Here is a 21253-nt window from a genome sequence, read left to right as displayed (position 1 = left end):
GCTAAAAGCTTTTGTTGACCCCCCACTATGAATATACTAAACCTGCAGGCAGGTATACCGGGGTCCAAGCACTTGATGCAACCAGAAGAACGAGGCCAACACTGAATGGGGCTTAAATGAACGTTTAAAGTATTTGTTTATATGCTCAGAGAGGCTGAGACGCCCTCCTACAAAATCCACTCCAGCCTTGGACTCATTTTATTTTGTCCCTGGAGTGCTCAAGTGTCTCTTAGTTTTGGTACTATTCTTGACAACACACTTAAAACATAAAATCCCACAGGAACAATGTTTAACACTGACTGATTCATTTTATAGTTTATAAAGAAACTAAACTAACCACGGCATGATTTATGAGTATATTTACTGTCTACAAACTAGAATTACATGATATTATGTACAGAATAAAATTATTTCATGATAAAATAATATGACCAGGAATTGTCCCAAGTGTAATGTCTTGAATAAAATCAAGGAAATGAAATGGGACATGAAGGTATTATTGAATGAAGTAGTAGCTGAGTATCAGCACTAACCATATCATAAAATCAAAGTTTTTTTTGTGTCAGAAATGCTCACACCACTTGTATTTTACAGTGTCTGCCCTGAGTTATTTTAGTGCATCATCATACATCAGTAAAAGCATAGTAAGCCTGCTGTAAAGGCTCCTGCAGGAAACTGATGCTCATAAAAAACACAATATGCCACCTCTCATGCCTAACCTTTAAAGAAAAATCTCAGAGTTGTGTATGTATGTGTGTGTGTGTGTGAGTGCGTGCAACAAAACTGAGAACGATATTGCTTTTGTGCACATGAGGCTCAATTTCTCCACCTCTTGTGTTTCATGCATCAGCGCTGATTGCTTCCACATTACCCATGGACTTGCCATGCAATATGAAATGAGAGGACTGGGCATATTAGGTTTGCTTCATTGGCTTTTTCACATGCCCGCAATTGCTCAAAATGAAAGAGCAAATATCGGGCCTAGATGGCTTATTTCACATTTTCTTTGGCTCTTTCTCTTTACATTCAATTAAACCTTCTCCCCAGCCCATCTATCAGCACTTAAAGTCGAGTGGTTCAGTCCAGTTCGGTTTGAGCAAGTAATCATTTATTGGATTTATGAAAGGTTTCAGTTGGACAAAAAAACAACTATCATGAGACAATTATGTGAAATGTTCTTTTTAGGCAGATTTATTCAGTGGTTAAACGTAAGTGTATATCATTTCCCATAAAAACACACACACACTGCAGTTCAGCAGCCATATCTTGTACCCTTATACTATATGTAGTCTTTTGTTTTTGCATTAGAGAGAGGTCTTCCACAGTGAGAGGCGGTGGCTAACATAAGGAATGAATGTGTCTAGATGCACAGCTGAATTTAAACTCATAAATCAGATGAGCGTTGACTGACCACATCTTTCCCTAATGCACACCGCACCCTTCTGACTCCAGAAAAGAGATCTCTGACTGACAGCGGTGCTCTAATGTTACACTAGACATCTCTGTGACCTTGGTAAGGATAAAGCTAATTACTAGCTTTAGAAGTTGCACACGTTATTTGCTGAGGGAGGGAAAATGTGTTTTCTTTCAACTATGAGCATCTGTGGATGGACACAAAACGACCAAGTTTCAGTTGTATTATTATAGTATGGATTCCCTTTTGAGAGAAGGTGGATAGGGTCACTTTGAAAGATGATGAGAACTTTGTGTCGCACTCTTCAGTTTCAGTGGAAGACAGTGATACGGCACATGTTGGGGTGAACCACGGAATGAGACTCCAGTTTGACCTTTCCTCCCCGTGTCTCTATGTCAATCGACTTCGGCAGGACGGCAAAAACTGTAGCTGATGGAGTGATTCAATAAGGAAGCACAGTAATTACAATATAAGCCTGTCCACTGGCCCATTGTCCAGGGTCCATCCAATCTCCTGTTCCTTAAGCCCAGTAAGAGGAGGGGGCCTCTCTGTGAGTCAGGGCCCTACATGGATCTGTAGCCCTGAGCCTGAGGGAGCACAGCAGATGTCCAGCCACACTGGGCGACTCTAATCTAAACCTGCTCTTTACTGTAGGTGTGTGTGTGTGTGTTAGAGTGTGCTATGTATATCTTCAAATCTTTCATCGAAGAGGGGAAATGATCAAAACTGAAGTTTAAAGCCCCTGAGAACTGCTGCTTCAACTGTGTGTGAGTGTGTCAGGCTGTGCGGTTAGTTACTTTACTCAGTACTCGCGGCTGTGGAAGGAGAGAGGTCAAACATCTCTAGAGGGGTTATAGAGGGCAGAAAGTTCAACTCCCACATCCAAACTTGTCTCAGCTGTGAACACATCTGTTATCACATAAGAGTGTTTTTTTATTTTTATGGAACAGGAAAGGTGGTGAGAGGACAGGAAGCATGATTTTTATTCAGCAGGAAAAAAAAAAAAAAAAAACTTTAGAAGGGCAAGGCAACATTTGGAGGCAGTTGGGCAAAGTTGTGTACCCTTGCTGTCCTCTAACACACACACACACACACACACACACACACACACACACACACACACACACACACACACACACACACACACACACACACACACACACACACATATATACAAATATATGCACACAGTCTCACACAGCAAGGGGCAGAAAAACACAAACATAATCTGGAACCCATCCAATCACAGAGGGGTAGCTTTCATCCACACCAGAACTCCCAAAATCTATAACCTTCAAACATCGCACACAAATTTATGCAGCTATTATTTAGCTAGTTTTCAAAGCTATTGGGCATTAGTCCGGAATGAAGGTTAATCCAAAATTCTAAATGGGTATCACAACATTGCTGTTTTTTACAACGTGATCCTCTTTCTATTTCATCTATTTCATTCATTTTATCTATCTAAATGCACAACTATTCCTCTAAATGACTTGTGATCGGGGAGAAGAGTTTGTTGAGCGTTCGCCTTTGAGACTCGTACCTCGTAACAATTATCACACCTCATCAGACTCTGCAGAGGAATCGATAGGATTGGTTGCTCTATCTTCCATAAAGTCACTCAATATGCATTATTCGTCACTCCATTCTGCCACTTCAGATCCCATTTAATTACACTTTGCTTGGTAGTTAACCAACCCTAACCCTAACCCTAACCCACTAATGTAACGTTTCGTCTTGTCTCATAGTGTATGTAATGTGACTTACGATGATAGACAGGAGTTTTCCATATGTGAGATGCGCGGGTATATGGTCGGGTTTGGCCCTGAGGGACTCTCTGTACCAGTGACCTGCTTCCTCGAGGCGATTCAGCCGCATGAAGGCCTCTCCTGGAATAGTGGAAATGTCAGAGTTCAATTAGACTAGCATTTTTGTTTTTGGATTAATTTCTTTTAAAAGTAAGAGTACAGTAGAAAAAGCAGCAATTCTCTTTTAGAGAATATTTTCCCCTTTTTTCATATCTTTGGAGTTTGGTAGCTTTGGTTACTTTTTCCAAACAGGTGCAGGATAGATAAACTGATCTGAACTCTGCTGCCCCTTATCCATAGGGTTAGCATTCCTCACACGCTGAATAAAAACTTATTTCCCCTCATTGCAGTGCAATCTATAACACATCATCCTCTGAAAAAACAATACTTTTGTTAGAAAACTCTGTGAGATTTGTTTGATCTGAGGACATGCTGTTGGCTCCCGGGGTAAAATGACAAGCTGATGACATCAGTATGAACAAACTATCCCCTGGACATCCTACTAATGCAAACACTGACCTCCTTCAGTCCCTCCCTCCACCTGATTAAACACACTTCCCATTTTCATTCAGACTGTCCAAGGAATTCATGTGGACACCTCCCCGCACTCCAAAACATGACATCGGGATGAGCTTTCAATAATGTAATTAGGTTTACAATAACAAAGAAAGGGATGTGATTTATTACACGGATTAGCTTCAATCCTCTTCAAGAGGACACAAAGTCTGTGCACGCATTCGAGAGCTACAATGTTGAAATTAAACAGGTGGTTCGAGTCTTCTGAAAGTTTTGTTTGGCAGTGAGTTCATGTCAATTTGCTGAATTCATTTGAAAGCTCAGATAAAATGGAAGACCAACATCTACAGTGGAAACAAACATTACGTTTCATCACCGAAGCTCAAGCCAAAGTCAGCGCTGGTCTACATTGTTTTCACTCGCGTCATAAAACAATCATGAGGTTGTTCTAGCATTTCTGTTCATTGAATGATTATGTTACTTCATAAAGCAGGTATCACCTAAGTAGTGAACTTTTAACCCTGCAATTGCAGTTGATGTATCACAAACAAAGAATCATGGTGAAACAGGCTCCAACAGTAACTTACCCATCATGTTGAAAAGGCTGTGCGGTGCAAACTGTCTGGGCATTTTCTGCACCGCTTCCTTATAAACAGACAAGGCCTCCTGTAGTGGAGGAAAAAACATGAGCTTAGCAAGTCCAGTTCTTGTTCTGCATCAGCATAAAACAGGCCGTGTAATTGATGAGGGACTCTTGCTCTTTGCAAAACTGGCTGGACACAACTCTCAACACAATCGCTTGGCCAATTCTACATGGTTGAGCTGTTAGTCGAACATTAAGGAAAAATGAAGCTGTACAAAGTATGTACAGCATTCAACTTCATGCATTCAACTCCTTAATTTCCATTTGGTTCTTTCAGCACAAACTAGACACACGAACCTCCTGCTGGCCCTGTTCATGAAGCAGTTTTCCCAGGTTATACAGGCAGCTGGTGACTGAGCTCTTGTGGGCGTGGGGGTCCTTCAAGTTCTCATCGGGAATGTCAGCACAAGTCAGGAAGGTGCGTTTGGCCTCTTCCAGGCTGCCCTGGTTCATAAGGACGATTCCTGTGTTCAAGTAGGCCGCTGTGAGGAGGACGGGAGAGAAAGACAGAGATTTTAAAGCATTATAGATATAATTATATTAAAAGGATACAATCTGCAATCTAAGTGTAAACAACATTCAAAACACAGAATTACAACCTGCTGTCTTTTAATCGTCCACAGACTAATGTTAGAGTAGACAGAATGAGTAGGATATGCACAGATATAGTTGGGGAAGATGAACATACAATAATGCAACCAAAAGGAGACAGGACAAAAAGCCAAAGGCAGATAAAACTGCCATAAGAAAAGTAGGCATAAATTAGGCTAAAATGGGATTAAGGCGAGAAAGAAGACCTGAAGATACCTTATCAAAGAAAAAAGGGATTTGGAAATGATTCTATCTTTTGTCCTTTCTCGTAAAAACTGTCCTTGGCCAGAGTCTGATACTGTAAAAGACGGACCCCTCATCTCACACAGGAGCACTCAAGTGTGAGATTGGATCTCATCATCTCGCTGTCAAACTAAAACAGCCTGATACAGCCTTCCCAAGATGACCACATCTAATTCAGTGTTAAAACTGCAGCAAGATGGTGATCCAATAACGGTCCAAACAAAGAGTCAGTCAAATCGAGTAAAATGTTAGAACATCTAATCCCGGACAATTTATCCACTGATCACTCCAATCATCATTTCTTTGTAAGGTGTACTTACATGCCAGTGTTGGCCGACTCCCAATGGCCAATTGGTAATAATGAAGTGCCTCAGAAAACCTCTCGTTCTCCTGGAGCAGCAAACCCCTGAGACAAAAAAAATGTAATAAAGTGAGACATAACACAAGACTTATCTTTTTTTTATTTTAATTAAAAAAAAAAAATCTGTGACAGTTGAGTAGGGCTTTGACCAAAATTACAACATGTCAAAGTGATGAGGGGACTCTGAGTGAAAGCTAAGAAAGGAAAACACAAAAACTGCAGTAGCTTCAGTATCCCCTTACCCAGGATACCAATGCACAACCCCAATAACCATCCATCATGTTCAAATAGCACCTCTGTTTTAGAGGCTGCAACTCTCTCTATGTTGCCTTGCAGCTTCCTGACGCCCGTAACTTGAGAGGGAACAGAGAAGCGGGGGAGAAAAACGGTGCCACCAGAGACATGGTTCAACTATGAGGTTTTGGCACCTTTGACACTTTGCGTTGCAGGATTGGAAGTGGCTTTGTGTTCTCCCACAGGCACTGCAAAGCCACGACTAATCAAATCAGTAGCAGAAGGTACAAAGAGCCATCAGGGACACAAAGTTTTCCCTTTGCCAACTCTTGCATCATCACACCTTGCTCGGTGTCTCACTTGTGTCTTTACTTCTGTACCACATCTATTTTTATTCAGCCTTTTTTAAGCTCTTCCTGTCTGTCACTCTCCGTCTTCATCCTGCCTCCCTTCTCTCTCTCTCTCTCTCTCTCTCTCTCTCTCTCTCTCTCTCTCTCTCTCTCTCTCTCTCTCTCTCTCTCTCTCTCTCTCTCTCTCTCTCTCTCTCTCTCTCTCTCTCTCTCTCTCTCTCTCTCTCTCTCTCTCTCTCTCTCTCTCTCTCTCTCTCTCTCTCTCTCTCTCTCTCTCCTCTCTCTCTCTCTCTCGTATCCCACGTCCCTTTCTACCTTTCCTGTTCTGCCACTGTGATTTCAAGTGATGGGTGGCATGAATCAGAACCTGTTCATGTCAAAAAGCTGCAAACGGAAGGAGGGGGGAACAGGCATCTTTAACACTTACAGGTTATACAGCATGTCAGCCATATTCCCTCGGTAGTGCAGGGCATTTCTGTATGCCCTCTCCGCCTCCGCCATCTTGCCTTGGTTCTTCAGTACGTTCCCCAAATTGCCCCAGGCTACAGGAGACACATGTCAGACAAAAGAAGCACTTTCAGAGTGGAAAACTTCATTTCATTTATTTAAAAAGTGGTCAGCATGATTGCAGTATTATCACAGTAATGGCCATTACTTGCCAGAATAAACAACAGATAATCACTGCATCTTTTGTTTGGTTGTGAACAAAGTTATACCACTTGCAGTATATTTGGCAAATACCATTACTCCTGTATGTAAATTCAACTATTTCAAAGCCAGTCTTGTATGTAGGAGCAGGATGGGATATTGTGGTTTTCTCTGTGGTCTTAACTGTGTTGTAGCTCCCCAAGCAGCATTGTGTTACATCCTAACATACTTTCCCACTTTTTCCACATCTTTCCAGATCATATAAAAAACCTAAGCATGGCTATAAACAATGTGAGTTTCAGGAGACGTGCCTTAACTTAAGGATGTGGTACAGTAGAGCTGGATATCATTTGAAATTGTTTCTTTTTTTCCTGTTTAATAATGGAAGCCGATCTTCTCAAATGTATCAGTGTGTTAATTTTGTTGTCAGTTTGTCGGCCTTGCAGCCACTGTGGCCACGGGTAGCAAGTAGGAACTAATGGTGAATGCTAAAACATAAGTTAACAGCAGCACAAGTAAAGTACAGTCAGAAAATGCCTTGGTAATATCAGTTAGATAGCGATATCTAAAGCTAACTGACATTAGCTAACATTAGCCACCTGAGCAATTGGTTATACCAGACCAGTTAAGCCTCGGTCTATTGAATTGAGCAATGGTGCATTTTATTGCTAATACATTTAATTTTTCTGTAAGAAGAAAAAGTGTTAGTTCTTCTTGAAAATGTATAAAGTCTGGTTTTAAATCTGGGAATTTTAGATCAAAAACAAAGTTGAGATAATTATATAACATCATATTGATATTGATGACAGTTTTTGATAGATTTCAGTCAACTCAAAATTACTGTGGTTTGATACCCATCCCCGATGATAACCAGTGCCCTTCTTACCTTTTGCAGGGTTCACACTTATCCCAGACTTGTAGAGATTCTCCTCATTGCTCCAGTCCCTGTTTCTTTGAATAGTTCTTAGCCCATTCAGCAGCACTAGCCCCACACAGAAACATAACAGCAAGGCTTTGCAGCCTCTAGTCCTCAGTCTGACATACAAGGTTCTTGCACCAGTAGCAACCAGTAAACAGAAGCCTATACTGGGGATGTACAGTACCCTCTCTGCAATTACAAACCCTACATAAAAGAATAAGTTGGAGGCTGGGATAAAAGGCAACGATAGTATGCCCAATGAAAATAGCACTAGGTTTTCTGTAGGGGGCAGAGACGTCCGTGGAGGGCAGTGGTGAAGTCCAGCTGACCCATTCAGGGTGGTCTTTGGCAGCCCCTGGTCTGTGTTATGGTTTGTGTCAACGGCATGGTAACCATTCCCATTAGTGATTGATTTTCCATTAGTGACCTGGGCTTTCCCATTGGTTTCCTTAGCTTTAGAGATGGGGCAACGGAAGTCAAACATAACCAGGAGGATAAATCCACCATAAAAGGCAACAGTGTGAAAGTTCCTCCAGTCAGCCAAGGACCTGACCAAGGGCAAGGCGTCCATGGACCAGTCAAAACTGAGCTTGTCGGGGCAGAGCAGCAGCCAGGCGTTGGCGGCGGGCAGGTGGAGGAATGTAAGTGTTCGAGTGAGAAAATGTGGTGAGTCAGCTGCAGGGTTGTCAGAGTTGGAGAAGTTCGGAGGCTTATTGCCCATCCAGTAAAGGCGAGCTGAAAGCAGGATCACTCCCCAGGTAGCCAGCACACCGAGGCTCAGTAAAACACTGATGTTCTTTTTCTGAAAGTGGAGAGAGAGAAAAAACACCTAAATAAACATTTCAGTCTAGAAGAGCTTATTCAAAGCCACAACATTGTGTGTGTGATCCAGAGCACCTGAATTTGTTTTCATTTTAGAAGGATATTTTAATACTTGTCAAGTTTTTCAGAGCTAAGCCACAGAGCCAAAAATGGACCTATACATTTATTGTCTGTGACAACAACAAGTTATTAAAAAGGATGTTCAATCTTTCTGCATGAGCTGTTAGGGTCTGATTTATAAACCAACCTTTGGAAAAAAGGAAAAACACTTCAAAGAAATCCCAGATTTATCATTCGACCGCCGTATAGAAACAGAAACTGTCCAAAGAAATGTCTGGAATGTTTTCAATGGCTGCCTGGGGGCACAAACCGCTCTCATGTACAATTACACAATTCTCTGTGACACTGACTTGGTTCTTGAAATTCAAAATGCCTCACATCCAGAAACAACACCACTTTATTTACATGAAGACAAGGGCTGTCAATCGATCAAAATATTTAATCGTGATTAATCGAGTCATTTTTTTGGTCATTTGTTCTAAATGTATTTTAAAGGGATATTTTTCAAGTTTGTAGCAGGAGGAGGGCTCTCTGTATCAGCTGTATGCTTGGCCAGCAGGTTGTAGTTGAGACTCGACGTACTTCTGTGGTAACTCAGTTCACATCGACAATAAATGTAAATAACTTTGGTCATGTTGACCAAACCAACTGGCAGGGCTTTGGAGCTGAATGTCCCGTTCATAAGACCCTTTTCGTTAGGATCCATATCTGCTTGTTATCCAAAACGTTACTGCTGCATCGCTTCCTTATCTCCCAAACTATGGGCCAGGACAAGGGTCAAACATAACGTGCGCATTAAAATGAATTTGTGTTAACGCGTTATTACCGTGTTAACTTTGACAGCCCTACTTATTACATTTTAAATAGGGTAACTAATAATCTGTAACGTATTACATTTTCAAAGGGTTACCCCTCACAACCCTGCTGTTAGGTGTGGATGGCTGTGCTCATTTGCACCAGTAACCACACCCAACAGTGATGTCACAGGGTGCTGACACCCTTTTCATGAGCATTTTAATCCTTTTATTACAAACCATGGGGAGAGATATTTGCCTTTTTCCAGAAAAAATCCTTTAAACGTATTGTCTGAAAAAACTATGACATAACCTGTGAGGTGTCGAGGAACCAGGGCAACCGGATGAGAAATGAGCTACTGGAACGAGTGCAGAGGAAATGGAAACAATGCTACAACAAGTAACCCCAGTGAGAGGGGTAACATGCAGAGCTTGTGGGATATATGGAAGCTTCGAAACCCACCATCGAAACCCACCATCTAAACTAACAAAGAAAGAACTAAAGATTTCAAGATTGGGTACCAAGCCCCAAAGCCTTACAACACATGAGATGAATAGGCATAAGGAAGGTTTGGTTTTTGTCGAATTAAGCAGCAGAACTCTTCATACTGTACGCGCACTTTCATGTTCTTTCAAAACTGGCGAGAGTTTGAAGTAAGATATCACCAATGGCATCACATGCAGGCTCAACTTTGATTAATAATTAGTTATGTGACTCAGCTTTGAGTTATAATGTAGCCTGTGTTTCTAGCTCAGAGTAACCAGGAATAAAATTATAAAAAATCATTTTAGCTATCTTTAGAATAACAGATTACAGCTCTCCTGTGCCAACTTCACCATAACACTGCTCTGACAAATCACTACAGATCAATCATGTTATCAAGTGGTATTTACATATTTACAAAAAGAGATTAATTAGACATGAGCATTTTATAGAGAAACGTGTCACATTGTGTTAGAAAATGTAATTAAGAAAGTCTGTCTCACACAAAACAACTAGAGGGTGTTGTTTCTCAGTGCACAAATCAACTCAATTGTTATTTGTATCACAAACCAGAGAATTGCCACGGTGGATTTTACAATCTGTACAGCAATACAAGATCCTCTATCCTTAGAGCCTCGATTCGAATAAGGGAAAACTCCTTAAAAAAACTTTTTTACAGGGAAAATATGGAGGACATCTTTAGGGAGAGAAATTGGAATAGAGAGCTTTGAGATTGTCGTGAAGGCAATATTGGTTACAGTGTATAGTTAATTCCCAAAGGACCAAAAAGGAGCAACTTCCTGAATGTGGGTTGTCGCCATAGAGACATGAAAGAAAGTATGAATTCCGTTGTTATATTAGATGTAAATATTGCTCATTTCTCATGCATGTCATACGGTAGAGCTCATTCTTTCATAAGCTAGGATGATATGGATGATACGGCATATGTGTACTGGACTGGGCAAAGAGCTGGTTCAGGATGAAAGGCCAGGAGGCAGCAGCAACTGGCAGGAGACTTCATAACGCTATTGTGGATGTTACTGAAAGAAATTTCACAAAATAGAGCAGGGCTGTTTCAGGGAAACCTGTTTGAAATACAATAGTACCTCTGATGTCCAACATGGATTGAAATGTTTTTTGTTTTTTTAATGCCACACCTACTGTAGGACCTTAATGATTATGTGGATTATTTGATGATGTATCTGGTCAGGTGAACCACAGGCGACAGAAGAATTTCAGGAGTCTGAGACAGAGAAAACAAAATTGAATTGTTCCCCTGTGCTCATGTTAAACATATGACTAAGGGAGATCTACTGAGATAAAAGAGAGAGTGAACATTTGATGATTTTTTAAAGCCTGAGTACATGTTCACATTTGTACTGTGACACATTTCATTTTGTATGTTGAGGGGCCCCTAAACTGCAAAATTAACTCAAGGGATACTACCTACTCAAATAATTGTCTTAACTTCTTTTTAACCCATATCTCACTGATTTAGCCTGTGAGATATGGTTTGCCAGTAATTTCCCGTAATAACTTTTATTAAGAATGACAATAAATAAACTCAAAAACCAACATCAAAGAATTGAGCAACATTCCCTTACTTTAAAATGGTTGCTTATAAAGGATACTTCTACCATTTCCCCTATAATCCACATTCCCTTCAGTTCTGACCTTGTTCAGGTCAACTTTGAAGTAAATTTGAAGCATGAGAAGCTTTTCCCCCTAAGTCTTTCCTTGTTGTTGTCAGGGTTGCAGGGAGTGTGACTTGTAATCAGCTTAGGACTCATTGTGTTGGTATGCAGATGCTGTTTACATCTCATAAGAGCATTAATTCTGTAGCATGATCACCATTAGGTCCTCTGTCACGCAACACCTTTAACCTAACTGTCAAACAACACCCAGCCTGATATTTACGACTGCAACCTCAGCTGAAAGATCCCTTTATAAACCTCTAAGTTTAAAACGGCATTAGCTCAAAATCACGTTAAACGTCTAAAGGGTTTATTTTAAATTTAGTCTATTTAAAAAAAAAAAGGTAATCTCATTTTTTTGTCCTCAGTCAAATGTCCTTGTTAGTTTATATCATATTTAGTTAACCTCATTCTGTTTTTTTTATTGTTGTTGTTTGTTTTAGTTGGATAAAAGTTTGGTTGTTTTAGTCTTATCTTAGTCAAAAAATGTAACTATCATAGTATAGTATTGGCCAATAAAAACTGTTGACATTTTAGTCTTTTTCATCCATGAGATTATATTGTATATTTCAGCCAATGTAGTTGAGTCATTTTGGTCAAACTTAAAATTTGATTTTATCATTATCTGATGAAAAACACAGGCCACATGATTAAGAATGCAGCTTTTCAGACAATGTCTGGTCTGATGGACTACATCCAGACATGGAACATGTTCTGATTTGCATATTTGTTTTGAACCTTCAAACATTTGGGCCTAATACTCTCTTTAAAACTAGATATACAGACAACAACTTCTCAGTTCCCCCAAGATTACTAGAATAACAACAACCATCATAAGGAAAAGTAACATTATACACTGCTATTTTAATCAATACCGCTGTTTTCATTTGCCGTGTAGTGGAACGCATTTTACATACGTAAACATGACCTAGACTCTATTTTCCTCTATTTTACGCGTGTAACATTGCATATTGGGGTCTAAGCACTTCCAGACATGGTTGACACTACAGCTACACTCAACACTGCACCTGAACATCTCAGTTTAGACACACAGACGGAACACTCGCTACTGTACTATTTTGTCTCTTTTTTTCTTTTCAGTGAAAATAAAGAGAGATTTTGGAAAAGATTTTATTTTTAAATTGCATTTTAGTCTCATCTGTTTTCATCAACAATATTGCATATTGATATAGTCACAGTTAATGTTTCTTTGTAATGGAAAAAGAGGTTTTTGAACACATTTAGTCATAGTTTTCGTCAAGGAGATGAACATTACTTATTTGGAAGGATATATAGAACATTTGGTGGGAGGCTCTTTAAAATTTGAGGAAAATATCTTTGATGCATAAATTACATTCTAAACCAGAGACAGGAACTATGTGACTCTCACCAGGGCCAAAACTTCATTTCAGTTTCTTCACAATGGGCTTTTATAGATCTCTGCAAGTCTGCAATTTAAGTCACAGTTGCTAAGACGTGACAAGGTCATATGATCACATCCCTTTTGATCGGCAGCTTGTGAAATTACACTTGCCCATTCGAAGGTGTGGCCATAAGAATGATGACAGTGTGACATTTTTTGTTTGCTTTTCTGATTTCTTCATGAGCATATTTTGGGATGATGCTGTCTGAAATTCAATTACTCCTTAAATCTGATTTAGTGTTGTGTTTACGCTAAGATTAAGTGAGTCTGATTTCATTGCTGTCATTAAACACTGATTAAAATGTAATGTCATATAAGTTATTGAAAAAGACTGTTGCAGTACTGAACAAAACGGTTATTGTTATTCATGGTCCTCCCAGAGTTTACTGAGTGGATTAAGTACGACATAACATCATGAGGGATGATCACAGAGATGCTGCTGATTTCCTATTTTCTGAGGCCATTTATTCTTTCCAAACACCAGTGTAGTATGAACTCTATTTGAACCTGTCCAGGGGGAATTACAGCCTTGCGTGTGCACACGAGTGCATGCTCACAAACTGTAAGTGCTCTTTATTCTGTCCAGGAAAAGAGAAGTTTACATATTGGTGGTATAGTAGCTGTGTTATCAGTACTGGCTTTAATATGACTGATAATAACCACCATCGCCCCCTCCATAAATCAAAGAGATGGATCCGGTTTTGCTTTTATGTTCCTTTATGAGTTTATGCAACTACTGCAATAATTTAGACTCAGCATAATCCACCTTAAATATATTGCACAATAAAAAAGATAAAATATATTTTTTAAGCCACAGAGTGCACAAAAAAAACAAGCTTTAAATTGTCATTAATAACATTTTGAGACATACATTTCCTCTCCTACAATGAGTAAGCTCATGTGTGCACTCTCAGGTACCATGATGGAAAACAAAGTTCTCCATAAAGAACCCATGTTAGGATTAGAATAAGAGGTTTAGCCTTGACTCGCCAGACCTATTGGCCCCTGCTTGGTTGTTGATTTCTCCAGATGAGGAGTGGAAGGGCATGTTCCCTGAGGTAGGTAGGAACCCCTCAGGAATTGTAGGCATAGCTAGTTACAGAAAGTCACCTGTCAATAGTAAGATGGGCCAGTTCAACATTTTCGAGCACTATGAAAGCCTTTTAAGGAAATGAGAGTGGAAAAAAAATTGGATATTGATTTGGACACTGAATGGTGGTACATAACAGATAAGAGAGAGTGTCTTTTGCACAAAACGGGGGGGGGGGGGGGGGGGGGGGGGGTGCTTATTGATGTATCAGCCCATATTGGCTGCCAAGGGAGGTAACTGTCTGAGAAATCCAATTCTGTCTGGGATCAGAAGATAAGCCAATGAAGAGAATCATTTGTGGTAGTTAGGTGAATGAACTTCATTTTACCCCTCGCTGCCTTGTCTTTTCTCTAAATTGTTCCTTAATTGACTTCCCAATCAATCACACACAACTCAAACAGCAGAGTGAACAGCTGTTTTCAGTTATGTATGACCATGAATCCACAAACAGAGCAACATATACCTTCAGTTTTTGAATTTGACTGTTTTTAGGTGCAACCAGTAGCAGTTTGGTTATTTAAGCATGTTGGTATTGGAAGAGTTGCTGGGGATTTATCTCCTGTTGGAGTGGTAACCAATACTTTTTACTCAGTCAGTTGAACAATGCTCTTCAATAACCCCATATTACCCTCTAACATCTGAATCATTCCCTTCTCAACTGCACCCTCTAATTGCTTTAAAAAGTCTTTTAACCTCTCTACTTAGTTGTTGATTTATTGATTTCCCTAACAGTTCTTGCTTACATTTTAAATCTATAGTTAGAGGGATATTGGCAGATGGCCTGGTACTATCGTGAATTTCACAACCCTTACTAGAGGCTGCTTTTTACTTTCTTGGTGACTTGGGAATCTAAGATTACATGCATACGAGTAAAATAATGAGTACAACCAATTATGACTTCAAAGTGTAAAGTATGTACATGTATGCTCTGAGAATTAGGCTTGAAATCTATCTCATCTTAGAGAACAAACTACACTTTTCATGGACCTTTCTCATTGGGCCTATTTTGACTGCTAGCAGGAAAAACACAGGTGTAAGTCATCACATTAATGATGGCTCAGCTCTTTATTGTTGTGCCAATGAGCTGACATGCACAACACCAGAGCCGCTCCAATTAATGGCATTAGCTACACCTGTGTTTGACAAGTCAAACTGTCATGGGAAAGGCCTGTTTTGCTTCTATATGCATGTCCTCATTAATCAAAAAGTCTATTTCTCATATTTATGGTTATTCTGCCAACGGGTCATGCTAACTTCACACTTTTGAACATATGGTCAGCTAGCAAGTTGCCCCAGACATAAATCCCTATGCAGTTAGCAACAACAGCTAATCTAAAGGGTACTTTCTGTTTATGTTCAGTTCAACTCAGAGACAAGCAATTAAACTTATTTATGTAAAATTCAACTTTATTTAGAAAGCTTTAAGAGGGTTTTGCTGCTGTCCTTGATAGACATTTTGGCAGATTCGAGTTGAACAAATCTCGAGAGCATATGCAACGTTAGCATGACCCACTTAAATCTGCAGTCTTGGATGGGGTTGGTTTACACATGAAAACATTGTCTGCAATCAACTGTAAAACATGCTGGAAATATACTGATGTGACATCATGTTAGGGTTATTCCTTATTTTCAACCTAACGCAAACAACAAAATGAGCCCACAAATACTAGATGTTTCACAAATATATGTTTAGTCTCGAGAGTTCGTCTTCAAAGGTTTTGTTGAAGTTTTACTGTTTTTTAGTTTCTGCTGCCTGACTGAAAGTCCTGGAAACTGCCTCTAGCTATGATTGATTGGACTTCATGAGATATGTTTGTATCCATGGAGGGCGGCTGGCATTATCCCCAGCCAACTGTCAAACTTAACATCCCACTCACTTCAAGCCTTTGAACCTTTGAAACTTTCTTCCACACATCTCCTCCACTTTGGATCCTCATTTAGAAATTCAGTGTCAATTTCTGTGGATTTCTCACTACTACTACTACTACTACTTTTACTCTCTCAGTTTAGTCTTGCAGCCCATTTTTTCCTGAATTAACCCTTCTCTCATTCTCTCAATCTCCAGCTCCCGAGCCTTCATCTTTTAACAGTGCCATTTGTTATTAGCTCTCATATTATTAATCCCAGAGCTGTGTGGTCTGCCTGTTGACACTGTGGCGTGCAGAGTGTTTAAAACATGCCTGATGAAACAGCAGGATACAGCTGACTTCATATGCGCACTGTTTAAAGCTGCTGTGGACTGACGCAAGACAGCAGGGGAAAAATCTTCCGGACTTTTCTTGTTAAAGTCATGTCCGATTTAAACTGCTCATAATTTATAACCCAGCATACAGGGCTGATCCAACATATTGTAGTATTTTTTACTTCTGTTTGAGATGTTCAATTAAGACCTTTTCTTGTTCACCCTAAAAAATCAATTTCATATGTATCTCCTAAATATAGTTTAAGTTAATTAAACTATGACTATAATACTGTAAAAGACCATAATTACATTTTTCAAATAAATTTGGTTTGGTGAAAAGTCTTAAACTTTAGTTCAAGTTGAAGTGGGAAGTACATCACACTACTGTGGAACAGTTCTTTCTCACCAACATGTGCATGGAAAGGCCTACTGAGTTTTGGACACAGTATATTTGTGCAATGCATATCCAGCAGTGCTGATATCTGATGCATTACTAGTAGCATTGCTAACTTGAGATGAAAGGTACAATGAGGCATATATCCAGTTCTTTTTCCAGCTCTCTAATGTGTTCTGGATTCTGCTGACTTGGCACATTTCACCCAAGTCATCAGACAGCAACATGGCTGGCATTGAGAGGGCTGACTTTGATAAAGTAACCTAATTACCCCGTAGTTCTCTAAATGGAAGCCCTGCTACTGGCACAGAGACCTATAGTGAGATGGGTCAAAGGGTTGAAGCTTTGCACACTGTCCATATGGACAGCTGATGAAAAGAAGGGTGTCAGCAGTGTTAACTTGACATTTAAAAAGCTTTATGTCTGAATAATGTGTGGACATCAGTGTCAGAGGGCGTTTACAACATAAGCCCTAAATGCGCTTTATGTCATCTGATTTAGCTTAGCTGACCCAATTTCTTACAAAGTTAATTGAAAGACTTTCATCAATTCACTTGTTCTATTGAGGCTCATTAGAAACAGCTTAAACACACGTTCCAAGTAAAAAAATACAATGGGCGTCATGCAAGAACCACTTGTAAGAACAGATTAGTTCTTAATTGGCACATGCAAGTGATTTAAGGCCCCATTTACACTTGTCACTTAAAATGTCTTGTGTCCAGATTCAATCAAGCTGCAATTTAATACACTTTTGTTCACTCCAAATATGAGTCTATGTATGGATGATAGGAATCAGATTTGTGATCCAACTTGGTTTTCTTGTGCTAAATATTTTAATAACAGTTAATATTTAGATGGATGAATTCATATGTATGAATCACATTTCTAGACTGTAAGTGAGTGAACTTTCAATACTTTCATGACTCTCCCTCGCCCACATATTGTCAGTAATCAAGCTGATTGGCGATCAGATAAATGTTACCTTCAATGTCATTCTGCTTGTAACAGGTGACAGGCCCTGTAGAGGCTGTGCCCACAGAGTGCTTACTGACATACTGTAGTTGAACATGGGAGGAGTAAAGATTGCATTTGAATCTCGGAGAGACTAATGCTTTTACACCTTTTCAACATCTGACCAGAATGCAATCACTTTGATTTCAGTATGTCTCAAATGCTTCTTGGATTTATTTATGGGTAGCTCATCATGAACAGGTAGTATTGATCAGGTTCAAACAAGCAATTTATGACATGTTTGTGTAATTAAGACGACCTACTGAATCATATTTGGAAAAGATGAGAATATGAAAATGTCTAGATGTGCAAGAAACAATGAAGAACATGCATACAAGCTATCTAATGAATATATAGCAGAACGTGCAACAGAGTGCATCATTTCACAGCCCAATGCTTCTACTACACGATAATTGGCACAATATCTATCAAGGTGTCAGCTGATTGCAGTGAACTTAATCTGCCTGGCTCCTCCACTCATTGAGACAGATGAGGAGGCTGTAACACCTTTAATTGCGCACAGATAAGGATACTATCAAATCCCTCCATTGTCCATGTGCCTCTAAGTTAAATGCTATTTGTCGTCTTTCATTTGGTTCCAGATGCAAAGCACTGAAGTGACCGTTAGAAAATGCAAAGATATGGATGTTGGAAGATTAAGAGTGAGAAAACATCCTTCCATCGAATCCAGCTTTTCATTTAGAGCTTTTTAAGCAAGGGTTAGGAGATGATCACCGATGTCTTTGTTATTCAATCAAGTAAACGATTAAAATCTCAGTTCATTATTTAAACAAACACCTTTTAATTAAATCCAATCTTGCCTGCCAAGGTTTAACAGTTTACTTCAGGCTTAGCAGAGAGATTTTTACTTTTTCTAATACCAACAAAAGCTAACTATTTCCCTGCACCCTGTCCTTGCGCCTCATTCATCAACCTGCATGTTTTCCCCATTGAAAAAGAACAAAGACATTATGTTCTCATGATCCTGGCGCAAAAGATTCATTTTGCCTTTTAAATTTTCCTTCTCAATAGACTGCAGTGCTAGCAGCACACCTTCCTTTGTCTCCATCTGTCACTTTCTAACTCTCCCTCTGTCCTACCTTGTCTCATTTGAAATCTCATCTCGGTCTGATTAGGGATTTAATAGGATAAGAAATGGAGTGCTGGTCGAAGCGCAGCTGTCCCCTCCGCTACACAACAGCTGATTTGCATTTCCTTATTGTTTGCAGCCACTGTGAGGCAGCGGTCAGGTAATGCAATGTCGGAGACTTTTCATTCTTCTGATTCATTGTGGCAGAAATAATAATAATATTTTAAAAAAACTTTGATTAAATAGAAAACGCTGCTTTGTTTTCCACCACAAATGTTTTCTACTGCTTTTCTACCATTTATTTTTAACACCAAGTCGGCTGACTATGCATCTGTTGCAGAATATCATACAGGAGAGGCCAAGTCGTTCCTTCCCAAAGTGCTTTCAGGGCACAGAAGGTGAGAAAAATCAAGAACAGATAAAGGAAAGGAAGTGAGAGCATAGTTTCCCTCTCCCTTGCTTATTCTCTCTCGATATCCTCCTGCCTTTTGTGTTCCCATGCGTCAATGCCGAGACGTCTGGCTCATAATCGAGCAAGTGATTGCCCCTGTGGCTGGCCTCGGCACATAACGAGCTCCCTGCCAAGATAACCGTGACTGGGGCAATAGAGGAGGGCATTTGCCAGAGTGATAAATGAGCCAGATGTGTTGGCGGTGGCGGGAGGCACTGGGGGGATTGGTACCAGGACCTGAGCTGGCACAGGGACGCTGGCCAGGGCTATTGTGTTTGGGCAAAGAGGTGGAGGCTGCCAATGACATCCCTGCTCCACCGTGTGATAAATATAGAGGGAAATGTGATTTTTCATTATGGTTTCTGACAACCACTGAAGGTGATGAAATCTTTCAGATTGTAATGCAACAGACTGAAACACGGGAACAAGTAGTGCTAGATGTTTTTCAGGTTGTGGTTTCATTTTCAAGACAATGTCTCTACTTTCTTTGTTCATACAGGGGCTGGAGAAAAATGCCTGATTATACAAATACTTTAAGAAGGAATCTTTTTTTTTTTTTTGCCTTCAATTTTTGTTAAAATAGTGGCAGAATTCAACACACATAACCTCTTCAACCCCACTCACCAGTCAGATCAGTCAGTACAAGGCCATGCTGTGCAGCCAAGCTTTAGTTAAAACCCACAGATGTGGTTTTTTCCCCCTCCTATTCTATTCAAGGTCCTAAAGATGCCTAGCATATTATGTATGCATTTGGCCCTGATTCATATATTTTACAGTCCGCTTACCTAGAAGCCCAAGATCTTTAGTTGTACAGCTGGAAATTGGTATTCTTCCTCTGGCTTTGAGGTTGACAATTTGAAAAATATCGAGGAGCAAAACAGATTGTGTGAAAATCAAGTCTCCTTTACTTTTTGTATTGTGCATGCTACAATCATTTTAGGATTTTAAATTGTCATGCTATAACTCAACAGAGCTCTGAAATATTCTGATACTGAAGGCAGAGATTTAGAATATTGTTTACATTTTTTATTTTAGAATGGGCCATTTAGTAGTTACTCTAATTTCCATTAGTGGAAGGCACTATGGCGCAGTGGTTGGTACTATCACCCTCACAGCGAGACGGTTCTGGGTTTGTACCCACCAGCTGGCTGGGGCCCTTCCGTGTGGAGTATGCATGTTCTCTCTAGGTACTCTGGCTTCCTCCCATAGACCAAAAGCATGAAGGTTGGGTTAATTGGTGACTCTAAATTGCCCTTATGTGTGAATGTGAGTGTGAATGGTTGTCTGTCTCTATACTATCTGTTAGGCCTGTGATTGACTGGCCCGCTTTTCGCCCTATGTCCAGCTGAGATTGGCTCCAGCTCCCCTGCGATCCTCTAGGGGATAAGTGAAAATGGATGGATGGAATATACAGATTTAGAAAGCGAGGGTTTGTGATTGTGACAGCTGTTTGAGTTGGCTGGATTTTGTTGTATAATGTGTATGAAATGAGGCACAAGACATGCAGAGTATTTCCATTGGGTTGAATGGTGCAACCATAAAAAAACAGGTCTAAGGTTTCAATGTCACACAATGTAAATATCATTCAAAGAAGAGTTGGTAGACAGTGTGGAATAAAAATATTTTTCCAAACTTTTTCCAAGGAAAATTACGGCAAAATCGGATTTCAAGAGGTGATGTCATTTTGTGATGTGTTGAGTTATCTTTCTTTCCTGTCTCTGTTTTGCATTCATGACTATATATTTGTTTATTTCCATCAACATATGAGTTGCATCCACTTTGTGTAGATAATCTAACAAAGTTTAAGAGATGACTGGATACAATTTGAAAGACAGGTGTTGTTCTGCATCTGCTCAGGTCTTGCGGTCAGAGCAGCACACATGCGCGAGTCATTCCTGCCAAGTGCTGAGGAGAAAGAAAACATCACAACTGCTCACTCTCCCCCCTCACTGATCTCTGCGGGCCGTTCACTGTAAGCCCTCCAATAACAGTTGTGGGTTATCATTCTGCCAGAAAAGACTTCTGGAGAGG

General features: G+C 39.9%; 1 protein-coding gene across 1 annotated transcript in view; it reads right to left on the bottom strand.

Annotated features, from left to right (window-relative positions):
• Positions 1–21253, bottom strand: part of tmtc2a (transmembrane O-mannosyltransferase targeting cadherins 2a) — a 57725-nt gene that overhangs the window by 7230 nt on the left and 29242 nt on the right. Inside the window, exons 3-8 of the mRNA XM_062443883.1 lie at positions 7695–8529; positions 6588–6702; positions 5536–5621; positions 4679–4863; positions 4326–4404; positions 3182–3303 (exon numbers count right to left, since the gene is read on the bottom strand). Coding sequence (XP_062299867.1) covers positions 3182–3303; positions 4326–4404; positions 4679–4863; positions 5536–5621; positions 6588–6702; positions 7695–8529 — 1422 coding nt within the window. The remainder of the gene's footprint in view (positions 1–3181; positions 3304–4325; positions 4405–4678; positions 4864–5535; positions 5622–6587; positions 6703–7694; positions 8530–21253) is intronic.

The sequence above is a fragment of the Scomber scombrus genome, chromosome 22 (assembly GCF_963691925.1).
Source record: "Scomber scombrus chromosome 22, fScoSco1.1, whole genome shotgun sequence".
In the NCBI taxonomy this organism is placed as follows: Eukaryota; Metazoa; Chordata; class Actinopteri; order Scombriformes; family Scombridae; genus Scomber; species Scomber scombrus.
This window is presented reverse-complemented; position numbering and strand designations above follow the sequence as displayed.